This window comes from Clarias gariepinus, chromosome 23 (assembly GCF_024256425.1).
Source record: "Clarias gariepinus isolate MV-2021 ecotype Netherlands chromosome 23, CGAR_prim_01v2, whole genome shotgun sequence".
Taxonomy (NCBI): Eukaryota; Metazoa; Chordata; class Actinopteri; order Siluriformes; family Clariidae; genus Clarias; species Clarias gariepinus.
In genome coordinates this window covers 5,431,643-5,456,524 of record NC_071122.1, presented here as the reverse complement: position 1 = coordinate 5,456,524, position 24,882 = coordinate 5,431,643, and the positions used below count along the sequence as shown (strand labels likewise).

General features: G+C 37.5%; 3 protein-coding genes across 11 annotated transcripts in view; 2 read left to right on the top strand and 1 right to left on the bottom strand.

The window, feature by feature from the left end:
* On the top strand, window positions 1-9,679 carry phf13 (PHD finger protein 13). The gene is made up of 5 exons (XM_053484610.1): window positions 1-155; window positions 856-940; window positions 2,915-3,016; window positions 4,700-5,366; window positions 7,205-9,679. Exons 2-5 carry the CDS (start codon window positions 899-901, stop codon window positions 7,429-7,431), a joined length of 1,038 nt encoding a protein of 345 aa, XP_053340585.1. The 5' UTR covers window positions 1-155; window positions 856-898; the 3' UTR covers window positions 7,432-9,679.
* Window positions 9,680-11,702: 2,023 nt separating this feature from the next.
* Window positions 11,703-18,744, bottom strand: LOC128511355 (dnaJ homolog subfamily C member 11). The gene is made up of 16 exons (XM_053484183.1): window positions 18,649-18,744; window positions 17,924-18,053; window positions 16,971-17,044; window positions 16,789-16,890; window positions 16,373-16,501; window positions 16,165-16,287; window positions 15,968-16,041; window positions 15,621-15,810; window positions 15,437-15,522; window positions 15,218-15,334; window positions 14,255-14,410; window positions 14,102-14,171; window positions 13,148-13,205; window positions 12,637-12,779; window positions 12,395-12,524; window positions 11,703-12,249 (listed from the first exon to the last, which is right to left on the bottom strand). The coding sequence occupies exons 1-16, from the start codon at window positions 18,721-18,723 to the stop codon at window positions 12,224-12,226; spliced, it is 1,683 nt and encodes a 560-aa protein (XP_053340158.1). The 5' UTR covers window positions 18,724-18,744; the 3' UTR covers window positions 11,703-12,223.
* A 1,662-nt stretch (window positions 18,745-20,406) lies between these two features.
* LOC128511542 (calmodulin-binding transcription activator 1-like) overlaps window positions 20,407-24,882 on the top strand; it is a 259,680-nt gene continuing 255,204 nt past the window's right edge. For 8 of the 9 annotated variants that reach the window (XM_053484454.1, XM_053484452.1, XM_053484453.1 and 5 more), the window contains exon 1: window positions 20,407-20,431. In XM_053484454.1, the coding sequence (XP_053340429.1) occupies window positions 20,407-20,431 (25 nt within the window). Of the gene's footprint in view, window positions 20,432-21,388; window positions 21,435-24,882 lie in introns of those variants that run through there. The other variant, XM_053484447.1, reaches the window with a different exon arrangement.

The following is a 24,882-nucleotide window of genomic DNA, read 5'->3' as shown; positions in this document are numbered from 1 at the left end:
CGCAGCCTCCCCAGACGCTCTGTAGCTTTTTGAAGCTTTTCGCTTGTTTTTAGTCACTTCACTGTCGCGTCATTCACGCTACCTATAACCTCACGGCGATTTTTGGATTTACACCCGGATCCGATCTCTGTCATCGCTTGGGTCGTCGATTTAAGGTACAAACGTCAACTTGATGTAGCAGGATTTGAACTTTTAGTGGACCGCAACTCCTGGAGTAGTTAGACGGCTAGTCACGTTAATCATGTTACCTTACGTCTTGTTTCTAACGTTAGCTCTTTAAACAGATTACACTTGGTGTTATTGGAAAGTGTAAGGAATGCACTAAACACGGTGTCCTCGTCAACAACGAACATCGACAGCAACAACAATTAGCTGTTTTTTCCTCATAGCTGTCAGCGGTATGAGCATTAGCATCAGCTAGTTCGATTTGAACAGCTGGATTAAGTTAACAAGCTCTCTGTCACAAAACAAGTTCATTGTTATCATTATTGGTGTTTATTTAAAGTAACGAATTGAATTATGACAAAAATAAACATGTGACACATCTTACCATAAAGGTTAGCAAACATGGCTGGTTAGCTAGCCATCAACCTTAGTGTTAACATATGTACAATTATAAAAAATATATTCTTCTATTCTAATAACAATACTAATGATAACAATAAGCAATCTATCAGATGAGATACAAAGAGCCAAAATACCAATATATCATATAATCAAACACAAACAGATGGTCACACGCCTGATTAGCCGTCACAATATATTTTTGACATGATTTATTCTTGTTTAACGTTAAAAACAACTCTATATTCTCTATTCACACGTTTTTTTTTTTTTATATGTTAAACTTTGCAGTGATTCGAGATCTGAATCGAAATTTCACTCCACTTCGTGGAAAATGGACAACTCTGATGTTAAAACAGCTACTTTTGACTCACAGGTACAGTGTATATAATATTTAAACATTTATAGTAAATATATATTTGCAAATTTAATAATAATAATAATAAATGTGTGTTTAATGTTATATTGTTAATGAAGACTAGCAACAGCAGTTTCCTAGCGTTCTAGCTGTGTGTACTAGCACGAAAACTGTTGAAAATGCAGACAAGTCATTAGTTAAAAGGGTATTTGTCTAGTTAACAAGTCGACAATTGAACCACGAAGCGTTTTTTTTTTTTTTATAATCGTGGTTATTTCAAAAAAGCTCCATGTTGATAAATTACATGCCTACTAGTCATGCTAGTCAGGGTTGATTGCTAGTTCTTTAGATAGCTGAAGAAGAAAATAATGCGTTTTTCTGAAAATATTTGGACTCTATTTGGACTTGTTTAGCTTGTTTAAGATTTAGATAGCATTATGTCTACGATGCATCAGTGAATGTGTGTGTGTTTAATGCTTGAAGTAAGAAATTGTTAATGCTGACTAGCAAAGAAGTTCCCTAGCTTGCTAGCTGTGTGTATTAACACGAAAAAAAAAGCTGTTGAAAAGTTGTTAGCTAAAAGGCTTAACTTGGTGTTTGTCTAGGTAGAATGTTAGCAAATCGACGCATTAAAGAAGCATTTTTATTATTATGTTTTAAAAATCGTGTCATGCTAGTCATTGTCGAATGCTAGCTCGTCCGCCAGCTAAAGAAGACAAATTATGGATTTTTTTTTTTAAATGTCACACTATTTGGGCTTATTTGGTTGAATTTAGATATATTTATATCAGTGATGCATTTGTGTGTTTTTGCGTGTGAGCTAACAAACATTACTCGGGTGTTGTTGTTTTGGCTAGCCTGCTAGCATGGCTTATTTTTCGTTCTTTCATTGATTAGCTCGAATACTTACAGCCGTGACTTGAAGTTAAATATCAATGTTTTCTTATAAACGTAACAAGCGAGAGAGTTTTATTTCTACTTGTTATATATACATTTATTAGTTATTGTTAGGCTAAGATGCTAAGTCGTAGCTTTCTTAGCCCGTGATGCGCTTGCTTTACGCCAGAACTAAGTTGAAGTAAATTTCAGCAAACGTGTTTTAATCTGTTCAGATGATATTATGAATTAAAATCCAGAAATAAAGCCGTGCATTATCGAAATCGTTGCTTTGCTAGCGTGACAGGTGGTCAAATGAGCACAGAACATTTGCTTATTTTATTTATTTTTGCTAAGTGCTCAAAAATTTTGGGTTTTTATTCATTTCTTTAAAGTGGGGATGAATTTATGTAAGTGATGTGTCTTTGTGATTGGCTGATGTTTACGCTTTTTCGTCTAAACGGATTGTTTTGGGAACAGAAGGAGAGGAAAAAAAGTTGCCAATAATCCCGTTAGCTCAGTAAAGACGCTACGCTGATGGTGCTGAAATCTCGCGAGATTTTAGACGTGCAAAGTGGCAGCAGCGGCGGCGGCGCTGTTTAAGTTCCTGTATCTGATTGGTCAGATTTTATTTTTTTTTTACCCAAAATATTACCAATGTACAACAATTCAATCATATTTTTGAACAATATAATCATATTTATGAAAGACAAGCAAAACCTTTAGAAAAGACAAAAAGATATGAAATAAATAGCCATTAAACATCATTTACAATTAATTTATGATTCCTCTCTGCACCAACTGGTTGAATTTTTTTTAATTTGGCTCCCCTTCCTTTTTGACAAGGAAGATAACATAAAATAATAAGAGAATTGTGTATGTTGCCTTCCAATAAATAAGAACTTTAATAAATAATAATAAAAAAAACCTTATTGAAGCACCTCTAGATTTTATGGTCTGATGCTGAGCGCCTCACAGGAGCGTTTTCTTTTTGATAAGCTCCTGATAGTGTTCAGCTTTCAGACAAGTTGTGTTCCTGCAGTTCATGACAATATATTATGTACATATGAGTTCTTGGACTGATTTTATGATACAAATTGTTTGGTTTGATTGCAGGGGTACAGTCCAACATACAAAAGGAGAAGGACAGTGGAAGATTTCAACAAGTTTTGTACATTCGTCTTGGCCTATGCGGGTTATATTCCATATCCACAGGAGGTGAGTAGTGTATTGTGTATGACATGGGAACAAATGTTTGTCTCAGATGATTCCCATGATGCATAGGGTTGATTCATTGTGATTTCATGTCATACTTTTGTATATAACTTTGTAAAAAAAACACTTGGATTCGTTTTGAAGAAATATACATCATTGTGGACGGATGTAGCGGGATGTCGCTGTCGACTCTGGTAGGTATACAACTACACTGTTTTCACACTGATTCTTTTGTTCTATTATTTTTATTTAATTCCTGTCAAAAAAAAGTCAAAAACAGGTTATCATGCCACACCCAAACGCAGCTCTTTCTCTTGCTTGCCTAAATGTAATGTGGAGTGCAACCCCTCACTTTCTAAAAGGTCATTCATTTGAGGATATCAAGCACGAAATTGTGATTAATGTCATCGACTGGATTTACACCATAGTCAAACATTTCTAAAGAAATGAACCTTGTAATAACTCGAGCGTTCCAGCAGCAAATCACGTTCACATGCCCTGCATACAATTTAAATTTATTTCCTCTATCATTCCTCAGAGGTATTCATAATCATCATAACCGTTTGAGTGGTGTTGTTATAATCACACAGGTTTTGCGCGTTTAAGCACATCCGACATTAATTCCAGTCCTAGAAATGTCAGTTAGATCAAAGCGGCATGAAATGTCACAGAGGGTTTTGGGAGTTCCTGCTGTTTCGCATAATGGGTGCTTTAATTAGATTACATTTCTGTTAATCCTGTGGAGAGGGGAGCAAAAATTATTTTTGTTTTTTTTTTTTTTTTTTTTTCGTTTTTTTTTTTTTCTTAAAACTTCCTCATTGTGTCTGGTCATAATTCCTCAGACCAGCAGATGATCAGAGAGATGGAAACTGCTTGCTATCACACATTTTATATAATGTGATCTTTTATTTTATGAAATTGAATACAAAATGCGAAGTAACTTTTTTTGGGTAATCAGAGACGGTGCTGATCAGTTACGGGTCGATATCGGCAGAAAAAGAAAAAAATTGCCGTTCAATCTGATTCTGAATCAAATTAAAAGATTTGAGTTGGAGATTTTTCCATAAAGAAACTTTAAATATAATTTCTTTGTATTTAATGAATTTTGCCATATTTTGTGTTTCCTTTTACTTTATGTTCATTATGATCAGAATGTTTAACGCTCATGATCGTAGGTGAGGGTAAAAACAAAGATCAACCAATAGATGGAGGGCTCTGGCGCAACTCTCTCTTTGTCTCAACGGTGTGTTAAAGCGACTGTAATATCGCCCCCTCTGCTTTAATTCTTCAGCCAGCCTCACGCTCCATGTCTCATTGCTTGTAAATGCATGCATTCGCATTTATTTATTTTTATTATGTGAGTCTTGTTTTAAGCAATATATTTTATTCCTCGAAGTGAACAACTTTTTCAAAACTGTCTTTAAACATAGTTTTAAAAAAGCTTAGTTTTTTTTTTCTAGTAATAAAATATCTGATGTCTCAAGATGGCCAGTTTTAAAGGTTTCCTTCTTGCTATTAAACTTGTCTAGTCGTTTTCCCAGTAAATGTAATAATTTGAAATGACGAGCACGTTTTATCAGGTACACTGGAATAGAAAAGTAGTAACACTGATATTGCACGGAGACCAGTTGCTTGGCCAGTGTACCTGACCAAGTGCTTGTATGACACCTTCTTTGTTTTTTGCAGGAGGCGCCGCTCAGGAGCAGCTCGAGTCCTCCTAACAGCACGGGGAGCACAGCAGACAGCGACAGCCTTTCCTCTCCTGATAAGCATCTGCACAAAAGCCGCAAAAGCTTCAGCGGCTTCAAGAGACCTGCAAGTGACGAGCCTGAGCTTCACAAGCGGCCCAAATCCACAAGCTTCCTCCTCGAGGGATGCAAGAAAACCGATAAAATGAAGAAGAAGAAAAAGAAGCCAATGGAGAACAGCAAATCCGACGAGTCCGCATCTTTCCTGCCGTTTTCCTCAGACACCAGAGCGGAGATTTCTTCTTTCAGTCGGGCTGTCAAGGAGGAGCCGGAGGATTACATCAGCATCTCTTCACCATCATCTTACCCAGAGCGCTCCACTCACCCCGGCACCAGCTCTCCGCTCAGGTTCACAGGCTCCCACGGCACCGTAGGCTGCAAAAAGGAACCAGATGCCGAGCGGGCGTGCTGGGATTCCTCGGCTAGCTCGGGAACAGAGTCCAGGGGCGAGAGCAGGGAGAGGCTTGCGCTGCCCGAGGGAGAAGCCGTGGTGATGAAGATGGAGGGATTCCCCGGCACTAGAACGGTGATACGCCAGGGAAAGCAGGTGGTGTTCCGAGATGAAGACGGTTCCGCAGACGATGAGGACATCATGGTCGATTCAGGCAAGTATATACATTACACACAGTTAATCCTTGGATCTTTTCCGGACGTGTGCTACTCAAAGTGAATTTCCCCATGAGATATAATGGAAACTTGGATTATTTGTTCCATAACCCAAAATATTCATACAAAATTAATTAATGCAAAATATTAAGTAAAAGTAAAACAAATTAATTTGCACTTTACCTTTGAAAAGAATCCTGACAGAACAGTGTTTCCGTTAGTGTGTGTCTCTGTGCGCTTGTGTGTCTCTGTGCGCTTGTGTGTCTCTGTGCGCGCGCACACGTATGTGTGAAGTCAAGAGGAGAGGAGTCTTGTACAGTAGCCCCCTCCCTCCTCTCAATAAGACATGCACACAAATAAAAACACTGCTCTGTGGGAAAACTCCATTAACACGGAACTTCTCTAATGACACTCGTGCGCACACTACGGAATCACTGCTATAAAGTCAAAATAAAACAAATGAATCTGCACACACAAAATGCACATTACCTTTAATCCTGTTAGTGTGTAAAGGCGAGAGGAGGGGATGAGGAGGTAGGGGACTACTGTGTTAACACCTTGCCTGTTTATTAAGTTAATTTTTTAAAGATCTTTGCTCGTCTTGCTAAACGCTCTCAGACCAAGTTACTCGCAATTGTTTACTTTATTAATATCAGGCAAAAACCAATTTAATGCAAAAATATGGTATATATGTAAACAAAAGTGTTTGTTAAAATACCTTATTTCAGTGGTGAATACATAATAATACCAAATGTATTCACTCACCTATCAAAATCATTAAATTTAGGTGTACAGTATAAAATCAAGCACACAGACGGCTTCTACAAATGTTTGTGAAAAATGTGACTCTTAGGAGATCAGTAAATCACAGTGTGGTATCATGATAGGAGGCTATCTTTCTGCAGAGTCAATAGCTCCAGACCTCCACACTTCATGTGGCCATCAGATTAACTCTAACAGTGCAAAGAGAACTTCATGGAAGGCGTTTTTGTTGTAGCTGAATCACCAAGTGCAATGCAAAGCATCAGATTTAGTGGTGTAACGCACGCTGGCACTGGACTCTACAGCAGTGGACATGTGTTCTCTGGAGTGACGAATGACCCATCTGGCAATCCGATCGATGAGTCTGGGTTTGGCAGTTGCTAGACCTGTACTTGTCCGACTGGATTGTGCCAAGTGTTAAGTTTGGTGGAGGTGGGATTGTTTTTCAGGAGTTAGTTTTTAGCCCCTGTGTTCCAGTGAAAGGGGAACTCTTAATACTTCAGCATACCAAGACATTTGGACAAAATGCTCCCAACTTCGTGGGAACTGTTCCAACATGACTGCCCACTAGTGCACTAAGTAAATTGTATAAAGATATGGATAAACGAGTTTGGTGTAGAAGAACTTGGATTGCCTGCACGGAGTCCTGACCACAACCTGTTAAAACACCTTTGGAATGAATTTGAGCGTAGACTGTGAGTCAGGTCTTCTCATACAGCATCAGTGTCTGACCTCACAAATGCGCTTCTGGAAGAATGGTCAAAAGTTCTCATTAACACACAACTAAACCTTGTGGAATGCCTTCCTAGAAATGTTGAAGGGTGGACCAACATCATATTAAGTCTTATGGATTAAGAATTGCATGTTACTGAAGTTCATGTGCATATGATGGCAGGAGAGCGAATATTTTTGGCAGTGTGGTAAATTTTGTAGACTTTTTCGACTAGGTATTTGAACAGTATTTGCTGTCCTCTAGTGGCTGAATACAGAATTGCTTTAAACTATAAGGCGGGCAAGTTTCTAGGTGTAATGTTAAAAAGTGCTTTTGAAACACAATGTACTTCTCCCCTTACAGACGACGACTCATGGGACCTGGTGACATGTTTCTGCATGAAGCCGTTCGCCGGCAGGGCGATGATTGAATGCAACCAGTGCAACACCTGGATCCACCTGTCCTGCGCCAAAATCCGCAAATCCAACGTCCCGGAGACATACACCTGCCAGCAGTGCAAAGACTCCAAATTTGACATTCGGCGCTCGAACCGTTCGCGCATGGGCTCTCGAAAACACCTTCTAGACTGACGGTGTATGCGCCCCTCCCCTGAGGACGAACTCCCATCAAGACAGGAGAAGAATTCCAAAGAGGAAGGGCTCTGACTAACTAACATTTTTTTTCCTTTTTTTTTTCTTTTATATATCGTCCTCCTTCCTTTTTTATTCTTTTTTTTTTTTTTTTTTTTGGAGCGTAAGGCAATCATAACCTTAGATAATGCATTACCAAGAAAAGATTCTGCAGATGCTTGAAAACGGACACCATGTTTTCTTTCACGAGACACTTTCAGGAAGAGGAACGAGGACGATGGATTGCACATTTTTTTTTTTTTTTAAGGGAGCGTATGTACCCATAGCTTTGAAACGTATGTGTGTTTGTTCAAAGTGTTACATTGAACTTGTTTAACTTTTTGGAAGCCCAAAATATCTCAGGAACTGAGATGGGGTTACAGTGACAACACAGTACGCAATCTGCCCTTGAGCGAATAATTAAAGATTTTTTTGTTTGTTTGTATTTGTCCTCAAAGCATCCTGTCCTTAAGGTGTCTAAAAAGCGTCTCACATGATGTACTTCACATCCAGGACGTCCAGTTGTGAATTTTCTCCTTCACTGTTATTAAGGTCTCAGCAAAAACTGCCTAATGTGTTCTTCACACGCACTTTGTCTTACTTCATTGTGACCTTTGACCCGAGTGGCATATTTTACAGTATATTTGCCCAGAAGCAAAAACAAAATGACTTTAAAGTACATTTTATTTGTGTGTGTGTCTGTTCAGATTTTTGGCAACTTTGGAAACATGTACGTGGCCCTGATTTTGAAGATTTATTACCTTAACTTAATTTTCACTCGTACTCAGCAAATATTTTCCAGATTCTAGCTAGTTTTTGTATTATTTTGTATTTATTTTTTATTATTATTTTTCCCCGTACTGCAATCGACTTGACCCAGCACCAACTTATCAACAATTAGAGTTGGAATTCTCATTTGTCTTTGTCCTTGGTTTGAACACAGCTGTAGTCAAACACACCCCACTGCACTTTTTACTAGTTTTTAAAAGTTTTTACTACTTTTTGTTTCTTCCTCCCATCCTAAATCTCATGTCAATGCAACTATTTAAAATACTGTAGCAAGACGTTTTTATTGCACTATGCCATGCTTGTAAGGCATTCTTAAGAATCTTTTTTTTTTTTTTTTTTTCCTTCTTTTTTTAAACCCCCTGGTTAAATACCACACACGACATTCTAGCATTATGTAGATGAGCTGTGTAAACTCCCCTCGCTTAACCGTAATGGTAGGTCAGTCGCCAGGGCCGCGTTAGTTTTTCATATTAGAGTAGTGGCCATTCATTTCTATTTACACTCCGTGTCTTCAGTGTTTGATTTTGAACTTTAAGACCATTTTCCCAGTTTATTCTGTTTGTTGTTGCATTAACGTGCTGATAGGAGCAGTAAAGCAAGAAATCTTTAAGGGATGTTTATTAGATGTTGGAACTCCGTTGTAATTTATGTTTGTGTTTCAGTTCTATTTACATGTTTAGAATTTCCTGCGAAACACAAAAATGCGAAGCCAGTCAGTGGCGACTGAAAAGTAATTTCCTGAGCTCTGTGGTGCAGAACTGATTTGAGAAACGTTACGTTTAATAGCTCGTTACAGATAGCATAAAGCTCATTCGCTGGTCTGTACCACTATCAAATAACCACTTTGATTTTTAATTCCTTAACCTGTGTTTTCAGTACGTGTGTGAACATTTGCAACTTCAGTGCTCCACGTAACAAGCCCTTTTAAAAAATATATATATTTTATGATCGTCTAGATCATAATGGGTCAGTGCTTCGGTAAGCATGCCCCAGTGGAAACGTCTCCTGAGAATATATACTTTATTATTTAGATAGTTTAGTTTTCTCAGGGTCGTTTGCTGTAGGACTCCTGTGAATCCTTCGTTAGCATACACTTTTAATACGCTTTTTGTTTTTCCAACAGTTTGGTCCATTGTCATGTTTTAGTTTTTTTTTTTTAAAGATTTTTATATATATATAATTTTTTTTTTCTTCCTTTTGTACAGTCAGTCATTTTCCGTTTGTATATAGCGTTGCCTGAGGTTCACGGCTGTCCTCGTGTCTCGATTTGACTGGGAATTTAAGGACTTATTAGGAGGAATGTTGGGAATCTCACTGTGGTAGGCTTGGAGATGGGAACATGAGCCGGGGCGGGAGAGAGAGAGAAAGAATGTTTCTGTGAAACTGATGTAAATAAAGATCTTATAAGAATTTAAATGGAGATCAGTGTGTGATGTGATTTCCTTTTTAGTTATTTTTATTTATAGTTGTAAATTATTTGGATAATCTTCCTGCAATAAGGTTTTAGTTTGATTGATCTGATTGGCTTTGTGTATTATTTATTAAAATGTTTATTTAATTTTTTTTTTATACATAATTTTTCTTTGGAGTGAAGGATTGTTATTAAATGCATATTTTAAATTTTTAAATTTATATATTTTTCATTTATTTGAAAAAAGCAGTATTTTCAAGGGGGTGGTTTAAAACATAAAGAACTAAATATAGTAATCTTAGTCATTTCTTATAGAAAATATCCAGAAACATATCTACACATTGACCCTAACTAAAAATCCTAACTATCACAGGTGTAAAGGTTTCCCCTATCAGATTTAACAAAAATAATCCATCCTATTCTGTTAATTAGTAAAACTAGGCATGTTGAACAGATAGCCAAGTTAGCATGGAGGATGTTTAATCTCATGTTTTTATCATTTGACGTTAAAAAGAAGGAATACATTTACAAAGTCAAATTACACACCAGAGTCCAGTGTAACGATTCACATTATAACGTTTACTTACAATTCAATACAATTGTACAACAACTTTGTACACAGATGTGCATATATGAGCAGTGAGGTTTTCAGAATAAAAGACGAAGGGTCAAGAACTGGGCAAAATGTTGATAATATAATGGTATTTTAATATTTACACATTATGATTACAAATCTGATGCAGCTTCTTTACTTTCACATTTTGCTTTCAGATTTGAAATGAATTACTGTTAATCCTTATTATTTTAGACAAATAAAAAATAAAACAGACTGTGCTGCAGCAAGCTTTTAGCAAAGTTATGGGTTGGGATAACAGACATCATCTATCACAGAAACATCTTTACACAAACTTTTATTCTAAGGGAACTGTGACCATGACAGATAAAGTGCTTACAGAAGATGAATGAATTCAAACAGTTCAGATGGTAAAAAGCAGAAAACGAAAGTAAATAAAGCATTGCCTGTATTATTTATATATATATATATATATATATATATATATATAAGAAAATGGATGATGGCTAATAGCTCAATTGCTAATTCTAAATTATTTAAGAGAGCTAAATCAAAGCATTGACTCATTTGCAAATGATTCATTTAGACAGATAACAGATTCACTGGAATATTTACACATTTTCATTAACTTTATTATGCTCAGGCTTTCTCGCTGTGCTTTAAAAAGTAGATTTGTTTTAAAACATAAAATCTCACTAGAAAATAACTCAGGTGGATTTAAGCAGAGAACATGACTGTGAGGTTGGGGGAAAAATTACTAATAAAAGTGTTAAGAGACATTCTCATACACTTGGCTCAGTTTAGTTTCACACTTAACGGTCTAACACAAAAGGTCAAGTAACAGAACCGTAACTATTTATGCATTCACGACAATAAAAAATAAAAAATACAATAATCACATAATGTGTGTGTGTGAAGTTGAAGTAAGATAAAGGAGGGAGAACGACTCCCTCCCTCCCTCCCTCCCTTCCTCCTCTCGTCTCTCCCTCTTAGGACAAGTTTCTCACACACACTAACAGAAACACTGCTCTGTCAGGAAACTTCATTAACAAGGAACCTTTCTAATGACACTCACGCGCAAACATACACTAACAGAATCAGTGCCTTCTGACAGAGAGATTTTGGATCTTTAACAAGAAACCTCTTTAATGACACTTGCTTTTGCTTTACGCCTGTGCCCACACACATGGTCACAATGTTATAATAAACAGTACATGCACGCTCGGATGTTGACTAATGAGACTGAGCATAGGAGACGGTTACCCATAATCCCATAGCACGAGAGAAAAACCAGTGTCTCAGTTGTGATCACATGACGCTCGGCAGACAAAGCGCATGCGTACTACTCGTATGTCAAGACCTTGCTTGTTTATTTAGTTAAAATATATTTTAAAAATTTGCTCGTCACGCAAGTTACACGCAATCCAGGGCTCCACTGTATAAAAAAAATGGTGTGTATTTTGTAGATATTATTATTTTTAATTTGTTAAATTTTGATAGCGTGATATCCATCTTGTACTTGTCCAATCAAATGCATACATAAATAAATAAATTAATGAATACACAATTATAAATACTAAATATAAAAAAAACAAGCACTAGGAGTCTTTAACTCTTAACTGTGTCGTAAATGCTAATTCAGTAAAAATGTGGTGTATCTCAATTGCTAATGGCTGTTTTTATTCAGACACACCTCTTTAACTTTCTGTTTGGTAAATAAATACACATCAAGTTCTGCTCTTGTTACGTCAAAACATCAAAGCTGTTTCACATCCTGGTCAAATCACACAACTATTCTCTCTGTTATTATGGATATGATACTGAGATACAGGATAACAAAAAGTGGGCAGAGTTCACATACAGGGCTTCACAACAGGAAACCAAAATAAATATTTAAAAAAAAAAAAAATTGGACACCCCTTTGGATTTGCCCTTCGGTTCATGTCTGCCGTTGTCTGTTGCACGTGTACTGCAGACCCCTACGTCTCGGCGTCTATCCTATGTGCTTTAGTGTGATAAAAGATGTGAAATGTTAAATCAATAAAAAATGGAAGAGGTTAGAATGATTATTTTACATTGTGTGTAAAATGGAAAAATTATGTCATCGTACCACACCCTCTCCTCCACCCACACACCCCAACTTTACTTACACTGCTTGGGTATCCGAAGAGCATCTGTGTCTCCAGACAGCACTTGGTGCATGACTCCTCTGAACTGGTAGAGCAGCTTCAAGCTCTTCTCTTCCCCCACGCATGGGTCGTAGAAGCCGGGCAAACCCGCCTGAGAAAGAGAGAGAGAGAGAGAGAGCAGCCCAGGGGTAAAGAGAGGTTAGAATGGTTATAGCGTCAGCAGGAGAACACTGAACAGGTGCAGAAGCTGACTCGGGGCTGACCTTTGACGCCTCAGTGAGGATGAGTTTGGAATCTTTGACCAGGCACTGCAGAGGCACCGTCACGTCGATGACCTTCGCTCGCTCCTGTTTCTGGCTGGTGTCCAGCACAAACTTGCCATACCAGGCATTTAAGATGATGAGACCTCAGAGACAAGGGAAAGAGATGGAGGATGTGTCAAAATGATAAACTGTTAGTAAAAGGAAAATATATATATATATATTTTTTTTTTAAATGGTTTGTAAAATGTTAAAATATGATATCACTTTTCAAAACAAAAAAAGGAATTTTATACGTCTGTGTTTTATTTGTTTCGTACCTTTACAGTCACAAACATCATTTTGTGTCTCTTATTTCAAGGACAGGCCAACATTAAATAAATGTGTACTGTACATACACTTTCTATTCTCTCTCCATCTCTTTCTCTCTCTCCCTCACACACACTTACACACACATTAAGATTTCATATATTCTTTTAAAAAACTTAAAATGAAGCATGTGTTTTTAATTCACCCATTTTGGACTCCTCTGCTTCAATAATTCTCCGCACTGACTCCTGCATCAGTTGCACCTGCAGACAGGCGACCCCATTTACTCATTCTCCAAAGTTCATGCAGGTGCGTGAAAAAATAAATCAGGACTCGACAGTGAGGTTCTCTTAAATTTACATGCATCAACAAATACTCATTTTTAATCATTAATAAACAACAGGTAATGTCAACAAGTGAGGTATTGATACAAAGTGTTGTTACCCTTTGATTCTGGGAAAACATTTAAACCTCATCGTTTAAATTCACTTGCACCTTTCCCCCCAAATGAACCACCATAACCAAAAAGGATTTAGTTTGACTTAGTAATTGTAAACATATTTTTCCCTAGAGAGTAAATCATTATGCAATAAAATAAATATTGGTTTTGTGCATAACTTTTTTGTTAATATTTCTCCCTTTCATTTGGTTCACAAATTCACACAAGGGGTGTTCAAGTCAAACTGGACGACTTTCAGGTGAATGAAGACATAAAAGCGATTACCACTTACAGAAAACTTCGAGCACAGCACAGTGATCAGACTCTTAGCCGCAGTAATACATTTGAATGGTGCAAACATTTTAAAGAAGGCTCTACATTCGTGAATGACGATCACGGCCGACTCCGATCACGGGTCCTTTGTACTAAGAAACCTTCTACCTTGATGGTATTCAAGCACTAGTGAAATGCTAGAATAAGTTCATTAGTGTAGCAGAAGATTATATAGAGAAATAAAGGAGAAATTGTGCACAATTAAAAGTCCCACTTTAATTTAAACTCCCCTTTTTTATTTAATTGAATTGCAAAACAAATTCAGTATTACCATGAAATTAATGAATGAGCTCATTTAAATTATATCACAAATCTATTGTTCAGTGCTCATGGTTCATTTCTAACGCTAATAAATACATCGTGCAGGGCAGATTTGTGAATACTCACAGCTGATTCAGCCTCCTGTCTCTTCTTGGAGATATCTGTTGCTGAGTTCACTCTGTGCTTTTCCAGCTCCCTGATAACAAACACAATCCCACTCATACACGAGAGTGACAAAATCTGCATTATACCCACTTTCATAATGTTTCAGGCACTTACTGTTCCTTTTGCTTGTGCACATACGGTGTGATTATAAGCTTCTGGATGGCTAAGTAGATGACCAGAGGGCTCACGGTGGCGTAAAACACAGCACTGGGCAATATCTGGTCTGTCAGGTGGATGGGGAAAAGGTACGTCTGACTGGCTCTGTTTAGCCTGGTGGAGGAAATGGGAACAGCTCAGGTAATTATACTTCGCTTTAATGCTGTCCCATGTTGACCTTTCCTCTTTAAATCCATAAAAAATAAAAATAAAAAAGAAATCAAGCAAACTAAAGGGTGAATGATACATCACAAACATTTCACTGCACTTTAGATTATGATTAAAGAAGTCTTGTAATTATTACTTCAGATAAATTATATACATTTTGAGCAGAAACAAAAATACAGTGCTGTGAAAAGTATTTGCCCCTGTAAATAATTGAGATCATGAAACAAATTTGCCCATGGATGCCATTTTGCCCAGTTTTCTTCTTTTTCCCCACACAGGGCCAGGCAGCTTTGGACAACTTTTTTCCCTTAATAAATGAAATCATCATTTAAAAACTGCTTTTTTATACTTTCTCAGGTTATCATTATTTAATATACATTATTTAAGTGAGAAAAATATACAGAAAATCAGGGAATTTCTTTTTCACAGCACTGTAAAGCATTTAAACATACCATTACTGAGAAGAACTTAAACAACAAGCCTGGAAATTATAATGCAAGATGTTTAGAATGTTATGTAATGATATGATATACGTTTATTCTTAGTCTGTAGATAAGAAAAAGAGTTTCTGTTCAAGTCTGTGCTGCTGAGCTGAGAAAGAATAACCTTAGACGTCCAGACATCACAGTGGAATTCGGCTGTCTCTCGGCTTGTAATGAATCCTGAGACTTTTTCTTTTTTTTTTTTTTTACACTTTATGAAATGTTAGGTTAAAAAATATTACGTGGCAATGACCGCGTGATCCATCCCGACCTGATTTTCAGAGAGACTCCTTGAGGTACCCCGATGCTGACCGTCGCCGAGAGAACACTGTGTCTGCTGATCTTCCTCTCAGCACCGTATTCCACCACCGTCCCAAAGAACCCAGTCCTGAACCAGGGCAAGGCAGGAAGATGAGATTAAACACTAGTATTCTATCATAATGTGTAAAAGAAAAAAACAAGACATGTGCAAACTAGGGATCGAGCCTACTTGACAGAACCCTTGACCTTGGTTTGGTCATCGTCTTGAAATTTGTACTGATAGCTCATCATCAGGTACGAATGAGGCATGCCAAGCTGAAAATGCACAAACAGGGAGGAATCAATTTCACTCCTTCTTAGTTAGACAAAGATAGATGCCGTTGAGTTGAGATGCAATCAGATGCACAAGTCACCTGAAGGGCGATGGTAAAGTGGCTGGTTGTGGTGTCTCGGACGATGCTGGTGGTCATGGCCGACTCGCTGCCCCAGCGCCACTGCAGGTAGCCCATAGTGTTCTGGTCCAGGTGACGTGCCATCATGGTGCCGGCACTTGGCCTCACCCCACGAGAGGAGAACTGCATACCACACTGCGCAGTCATAAAACTGATAACACACAGTAATAATAAATTAAAAAAAAAGAAAAACAAAGACGCTTACCAAAGACACTTCTAATATGATGCCGTTTCTATTGTAACATATAATTCATAGAAACTTGGATGGAGGACGATTTAACTTAAGAAGTGTTTTTAAAATAAATTACCATCGTGTAGTGACATTCCTAAACAGTTTCATTCCAAAAAGAGGCCCTCGGATGTCTCCGGCTCCGAACTCCAGCTAAGAACAAACAGGAAAAAAGACAGAAGTATATAAATATATTTATTTATAAATATATTTCGGAATAAGTCTCCAGTGTCAACCCTTTTGTGGGTTCCATGCAATACATCTTTTGGGGGGTACCTCTCCCCAGCCACGTGTTGAGGTGACCCGTCTCAAACAAAGGTTAATGTTGCCTCCTCCATTTCCGTTGTGCGTGGTCAGAGAGCCTGAAAGGACAGCCGTATCAGTCATAGTCAAGGGTGCCTGGAATAGAAGAAAACATCAGGTTGTATGGGACTTCATACACATAGTGTATCTGCGTGCACGGGGCTCATACGGTTTTATTTACTTCAACAGATTGTGATATGTGCATCCTGTTGATCTCGATGTGAGGGAAACCTGCTCCTGGCATTTCTTCGAAATCTTCGTCGTAACGATCAAACAGGTCTGTTGCGTCGATTCCTACACTGATGGTCCCCTGAATACAGATCACAAAACACATGAAGAATTCTTACTCTCATTTCTCATTTTTTCTCTCAAATGTGGTCTCAGCTACAAATAAAACTTCATTCAAAACCTCTCTTTGAAGACCGTTCTGCATCACAGACAAAACAATGATATAAACATCTTGCAGTATTTCACACCCTTAGCATGTCTGGGCACAGTAAAAAATATCTCTGAAGCTGATATACAACTATAAAATTTCCACTTTCAAAAAAAAAAAAGATCAAAAACTTCAACAGGAACAGTTAGGAACTTGAGTACCTTGGGGTTGGTCCTCTGCTGTAGCCTCCTCTCATCCTTTTCCCTCTGCAGGCGTTCATATTCCTCCCTGATCTCCGCAGGGGTCTTCTTCCTCTCCACCACCTATAAAAAAAAAATACACAGACCACTTAACCATTTACACCCCAGATGAAAAACAATTTGACAATCCCATATTGTCTTACCTCCCATCCTTCCACTTCCAATCCTTTCTTCCCAAAAATGTCATATACGGCACGAGCCTGGGGGTCACTAAGAACTAAGCAGAGCACAGGTTACAAAGTGAGCACTGCTCTCACAATCCTGGTCTTTAGCTTATTTTGGGGTTAAGTGTTGCCAGGTTGGTTTCTTTTAAACTTAGCTTACAGCATAATCTTTTGGTTTATAGTCTAAGACTAATAAAAATTATACAATTTACTTATATGGAAACCCCTTTTGCTCTCTTGTCCTTTTATATTTGTTCCTCATCTCCACTTGGCAAATAAAATCCCGACCAATACCCAGTCCCATGATGTTTGCTGCTCAGATCATAAATAGATTTTCCTAAAGCATGATAATTCAATAAAACACTACGAGCAAATGGGTTAGTTGTGGAATATAATTTCTTCTAAAAGCATCTGGAGTAGTATAACATGTTTGTGGTGTCTGAAAAAAAAAAAACTTTGCAAGTCCTTGCCTATATTTAGCTTCAAGCTGTGAAGTTTTTCTTCACATAATTATTACACATATTTAGTAGAGTCTGCCTTTTTACATGTAGAAAGCAGGAGATGCAAGTACTATGGAAATGTCTTAGGCACCTGGTGTACAACCGTTATTTGCTTTTTTTGAGTCAGTGCAAAAACATTTTTGATTTTCAAAGATTAGTATTTTAAAAGAAATATTTGTATAACAGACATGAAAGCAGCACAATATAGAAGGGACCACTTTTTAGACAAAAAGCACAATGGAAGCTGCTGGATTTTGCATGCAAAAAGAATCAGGTACAACAGTCAAAGTCCTCAGAATAACTGGTTCATACATGTTCTGTAAAAAACTTAATAGCTAATTTCCTTATAAAAACTATTATACTGACATTGACATTGTGACATTGTTACATCAATTATTGCATACTGCCCAAATGACCAAACAACCGGGTTACCTTCATATGCCCGGTGAACAAGATTGAAAAGCTGCTCTGCCTGCCTCTTGAGCTCAGGATCTCTGTGCTTGTCCGGGTGGTACAGCATGCACAGTCGCCGGTACGAGGACTTCAGCTCTTCCTGAGTAGCCTTCAAGTTAGGATCAAAAGTGGCCAACCAAATGAAATTAGTTATTGTACTCTTTTTTTCTTTTTTAACGGTTTAATTATGAGTTGCATGTTCTCCATTTAGCTCTTCATTTAAACTGCAGACCTTATTTGATAAAAGCTTAATACCATTTTTCATCAATGAAAGGTTTACCTATTAACCCATCCAGTCCTCATATGTCGGTTAAATTGCACGGTGTAATAAAATTCTAATCTGGATTAGCACGTTTTAATTAACTAATTAATTACATAATTAATTAACAGTTTGTTGGTACAGCGGATACTTTGTTGCGCTTGGAAGAAAAGTAAGAGCTATGGAAAATAAATGCATCGACTAAATACTAACGAAAATTTCACATTTCGGGTAATTTGCATGGATTTAAAAATACATTCTGGAATGAAAGAAGTCATGTCTTCTGAGATGATGTTCCGGGTACAACTCCTAACCCCCCCAATACCCTCCTACACACATAGTGATTTGCAGCACCAGGACAAAAGTGTCATCATGCCCCGACCCCGAGCTCAGAGCCGCCTTTACATGAGCATGAAAAAAAAATGTCTCAAAAAACAGCTCTTACCTCTTTCCTCACATTTAACAAGGAATAATAATCGTCGTTGCCTAGGTCTGATTCATTTTCCATGGCAGCCGCCATGTTTCCGCCGCAGGAAGCCCCCTTTCCTCTTTATTTACGTCACAAACGTTTGGCGCCGCCGCGCGCTCTGGAGCTCAGGATCACATCCAATCCTTAAATTATCAAGTCCTTAAGACACAGTGAGAGAGAGAGAGAGAGAGAGAGAGAGAGCACTGTGCATGGGCTGAACACTTTATATCAAACAATCACTTACTGCGCATGAATATGTCTTACAGGAAACGAATTTATACTCATGCAGTCAGAGTTCGGAATCAGCTCATGATAAATTGCTAAATGTGTTGATTCCAAAATATATCAACACTAACATTATATTTAAAAAAAAAAAAAAAACTCAATGTGTTTTCAATTAATAATTAAAAGAGGATTTAAGCTATAAAAGTTATTGTTCAAAATGAAAAAAATCAGGTTTATTTATTTCAAAAATGATATTATTTCAGTCATTTAAATACTTAAATACCTAAATACTTACTTTTTATCTTCTCCACCTCCTAATCATTATTTAAGACAATAACAGACCATAAACTTCACCAAACAAAAATATAAGTGCATTAGGAATTTAAACAAAAAAAGATAAATACATCTACACTAATTTTTTTGTTTAATTATTTGTTGTTTTATGATAATTAAATGATTAAATGAAAGTAATTAAATGAGATTATAAAATAAGTCTATAATAATTTAATATAATTTAATAATTATATTAATTATTATATTATAATATAATAATTTTTCTGTAAGTAGGAATAGTAGAAATTGTGTGATCTGGCATAATTCACTGATCGTTCTGTATGGCTGTCCTTCGCGCAGATCTGGCAACCCCGTGGTGCAGCCTGATTGGATGAAGCGAGAAGGCTCGCGCGGTGGAGCTGTCTGTTCAGCACCACGCGCTCCTTCAGCACTTTGTAGGGAGAACAGCGCGTCGCGCGGGCACGAGCATGCACACGGTCACGAGCATGCAAACGACCACTGGCATGTAAATGATGGCATAAAAAAGCGCATAGAGAGATTTTATCGGGCTCTGATATATACAGAGGCCTTCATATATATATTGCCTTTAGATTTTTATACATACATGAAAAATTATATATTGCCTTTAGCCTTTTATACATACATGCAAAATTATTTACTATGATGCATAGATATAATCATTATATACTCATTTGAATTGGCGAATCACAAGAAAAGAAAAGCATAAAAAATTATATATATGATACTTATAGTAAAAATAGTATCTCTGTCAGACTTATATATTTTTTATTATATATAATGCCCTTTGTCATTGTGATATTATAACAGAGTTATCCTTTTATAATATCAAAAGGATATTATAAATGTATCTAATTACATATAGATTATAGACTATAGATCATATTAATCCTACATTCCTTTTTTCTTAATATCTTTCTTATTTCATCTTCATTTTTATTGACTGCAAATATTAAGTAGATAAAATATAACTTTTTTATTTTTGTACAAACATAATCTTTTCATTTATTTATTTATTTATTTATTTATTTTCAACTTTAATGTTAAATTTTTGGGGGGCTTCAACTCTGCGCGTCCCCAACGTGTCCTCGTGAACGCGCGTGGTACTCCCCCCCCCCCCCCCCAACATCCCCCCTCCATCCCCCCAACACCGCTCGCGAGGAGGAGGAGGAGGAGGATGTGGCGCGCGGACGGGAAATGGCTGCCGAAAACAAGCCGGAAGGTAAGAGAGGAAAATAACGGGATTATTCTTTAATTTTTGGATTGTCCTAGCTGCCTGTGTTTCTTTTTTTGCACATTATTTTTGACGCGCTCGTGCTGGATTAGATTTCCGTTAGGACAGGACGTGACGGGTGACGGGAGCGCTTGAGATTTTGCGCTCCATCGCGAAAAAAGCTGAAACCGAGATGAGGAAGGTCCGGCTTTAGGTCTCCGAGCTAGCGTTCCAGCTCCGCTTAAAGCTGTCAGACAGACAGAAGCACAGTGTTTGTGTTTGTGTTTGTATGTGAGTCTATATGATACACTGTGTGTATAGTGGTATTGTCGTTATGATAGGCATTAGTAATTGTGTACTTGGTGTTTGAGGAATGAACATAATAGAAGGATGAAAGAGATGCATAAGAGGAATGAAACAGAGGATGCTACAGTGTGTGTGTGTGTGTGTGTGTGTGTGAAACGAAATGACCTCGCTTATGATGTGAAGCGGGATTCCTTCACACCGCCACCCTTCATCCTCAGCCTCTTCTAACAGAGGGGAGAAGATAAGATAAGACAGAAGCACCGCCGTAAACTCAAAGCCATCGTTAGCTTTTGGCTTATGTCGCGTTATGTCGTGTTATGTAGTGTCGATGTACTACGAAAACGTCACTGATTTCCTCCACCTCCCCCTCCTCCCCCTCCTCCTCCTTCTTCTTTCTCTAAATCTGTGACTAAACCCGGCAGCTGGCTGTCCTCACTCTCCTTCTTCATCTTTTTTTCTTCCTGTTCCTCCTGTTTCTGTTTCTTTCTTTCTTTGCTTGTTTGCTAAATGTGCTTGATATGCTCGTTTTCCCCCGACCGCTGAAATATTTAAATTTAAAAACTAGTGACAGTTGTGCGTGTGCGCGTGAGTGAGCGCGCGCGCCTAAAAGAAAGACAGCAAAGCAGTCCGCACGCGCGTTTTCCGTTGGATTTGTGAGCGCGAAAAAAAACCCCTAAGGCTTGAAACCGAGGCAGCAAAATGAAAGGTATGTTTATTAGTTTGTTTGTTTTTATTTTTTATTTTATTTTAGATTTAGAAAGTTGTCAAAAAATAAGACCCGTGCGAGTTTTCAGGCGAATTCTTGGTTATGTTAAGAATTTTAACGAAAAAACACACCAAACAAACATTATGAAAACTATTATCTATGTAGTTACATAAGCTAGCACAACCGTACGTTTGCGATTATTATTATTACTATTATTATTATTATTATTATTATTATTATTTGTTCAATCTATTCCAAGATTTGGTATCCATGTGTTCACGGATGGCTAATATTGCACACATACACACACACACACACACACACACAGTGTCGTTTCTTTATAATTCATCATTGAAATGACCACAAGATGGAGACAAAGGAAATTTCCATTCAGTCCCATGTGTGCTAAAAATAAGAGAACATTTATAGCTACACTATATATATATATATATATATATATACAGTATAGTAAGCTAAGCTTTAGGGAGATGAGCCATTCCGCTCAAAAGGCGATCCTCATATAGATATAGATCTGAAATCACACTGTTTGATAAATTCAGACTAAGGTCTGGTCGCTAATCAGGGATTCTGTGCCTGTGAAAATTGTGATAATATTTAGGCATCTAAGTGCTTTATGTTCAAGTGCCATCTACAGGTTCAGGGTTAAAGAGATCCAGCAGGGGGCGATATTGTGCTGCATACAGATTGAGTTGCTTTTCCAGCAAGGGAGCTACTGAGTCTTGGTGAGGCTGCGTAAAGAGTTCAGTCCTGTTTCTGCTTTTCTTTTTTTTTTGTACACCCATGATGACCTCTACATAAGTGTCTATCATCTTAGGGAACAATTAGCATAAAAACTTTTATCTTGTGGCCATGGGAAAATTAATCAGAGTATCGTAGCTCTCTCTGTCTCTTTTTTTCAACAAGAAGAGACCCGTTTTGAGCTTAGCAGAAAGAAACTGTGTTGTGCATTTGTATCTTCCAGTCTTTCCATGTTTCCTGGATCTTATAGTCTTTCTGTCCTGTTTTAATGTAACTCATTGTTCTTACACATGTTCCGCAGGTGCCTGGAACTGTTACAATCCCACTCACAATTACACTTACCTTTTTCATCCCTTAGATGTTTTTTGAGTTTAGTTCTAAAAGGCCTTAAAAGCTTCCTGCTCTTCTCTCTCACACTCACAGTGTGTCCGTTCTGTCCTCCGCTCAGATACACAACCAGCATCTTTCCAAGCTGGGAACTGAGAAGGTCAGGACATATCGAACATCCTACATCCTGCACACATCTGAGATCTTCAGGCTATTGCTGTTGTGTAAAGATGAAGGCCTTGGGGAAGTGCGATCAGCAGCCGGGGTTGATAAACAGCAGCCGCTGTTGATAGCAAACTTATCAGATTCTCATCTCTGGGATATAACTTGCGCAGCCTTTAAATTGTGCCGGGTGAATCAGCTCTGCAATTTTGTTCAGCTAATTGAATTTAGTGAGGCTGCTCTCTCTTTCTCTCTCTCTCTCTCTCTCTCTCTCTCTCGCTCTCTCTCGCTCTCTCTCGCTCATGCTTCCCTGATCACTCTCTACTAAAAAAGAAGTCTTGCTCATTGCTCGAGTCCTTAGAGCTGCTTTCATGGATTGCTTCATCCATCCACAGGGAGAGGGGGCGTGGTAGTATAAAATAACTTAATTATGTCTTAATTGGCTTATTAGTTTGGTTGTGATTTTTTTTTTAAATAATTGTTTATGAAACTTTCAATACTTTCCTACACACCAGTACTAGGGTCCCAGTGGACATGCGGATTAGCCCTGTAGGAGCACTTTAAAACTCAAGACACCTTTAGAGGTCTTTAAGAAAGTAGTCCCAAAAGATGTCCCCAATAGGTGTCTTCTAGTCCTACCTACTGGGATTGTTACAGAACCTCAATTTAGAGTTTGATACCAATGTTGTGTGGAGTATCGCAATTCTCCATACCTAACCTATACTGTCTGGGATAAGTAACCTAACGTACCTATAATATAAAATATGATTGTAAAGTACCTGATGTGTACATATAAAATATGAATTTTGGGTGTTCACTTTATACTTTGATTTATATAATTATTAAAATCCATATTTTATATTATACTAACGTAAATAAAATTTTTGAGCAATCTTGGTAGTGACTAAATATTTTCTTGCTGAACAAGCTATCCTGTGTAGGCTAATAATGTAAAATCAGCCCAATAAATGTTAATTTAGATTGACAGAATGATAGATTTTCTTAAAAAACAACATATCGATTTGAGCAGAACAGTGCTTTAATTTATTAAATCTAATCTATTATTGTAAACAGTTCCTTTACCCACCCCTGTAAAAACAGCATGTTGTAAGACACTTTGAGCACAATTACACAAGAAAAATGCCGAAGTTTAATAGGACAACAGAATTAATCAGGGTCTGCTAGTAATAATTTCTTGTTAGCTAGGCATAATAAATTTTGCTAGTTCCTTTGCTGTTTTTAAGTTACCCAGCTTAGTTCTTGGAATGATCTTAATTGTATCAGCTACCAGGACTTAAGTGTAGAGACATGTCTTTAAAGTCTTAGTGCTGTACCTTTGTAGCTCTTTGTTTGCACATTTGCATGTGCACTTTGTTGTCTGTTGTCTATTGTCGTCTCTTTTTTTGTATAGAAATAGAAAGTCTTAGGTTAACCTAAAAATGTAAGTCTGTCATATCTAAGCTGTTCAGCTAATTGGGTCTCTTAGTTAGCTAGCTGATTCCAGTAAAGTGTATTGTTAATTTATGTTGTGTTGGTAATTTATTTTGTTGCATTTATTTAGCACCTTGGTCCTGGAGGAACGCTGTTTTGTTTCATTGTGTATTGAACTGTATATAGTTGGAATGACAATAAAAGCCTACTTGACTTGACTACTTCACTTACAGTATCAGGGGAGCAGAGGAAACTGCAAATGTCTAAGCGTTAAATTGCTTAAAAAAAAAAGAATGCCACATATACCGCATAAGTCTTTTTGACCGTAAGCAACACCAGTATAAAGCTTAAAATAGTGCTCTTTAAGTGGGAAGTAAATGTTTACAGCTTAGTAAAGGGAGCACATGTGCAGTTTAAGTTTTCTTGTAAGCAGTGCTAATTTATAAGGTTACAGCGTTTGGGGTGGTTAATGTCTAACACACATTCGATGGAATTCAGTCATATTCCAGAAATTAGACTCATAAGAGAAGTCTGGAAGATTGGAATGCATGCCGGGTAGATTTTTTCTCTCCTGGCTGGTTTGCAGCAGAAATAATTATAATGCATTTTACATCCAGTTTAATTGTCTGCTGTCAGTCTTCATTAGCAATGGAAGGAAAGGGAGGGTGACGAAAACTACAATCTTTAAACCAACATTTTTCTATAAGCTGGAGAATAGTTTGATTAGTGTCCAGTCTGTACTCTTCTTCACCTTAAGTTCCTAAGGTTA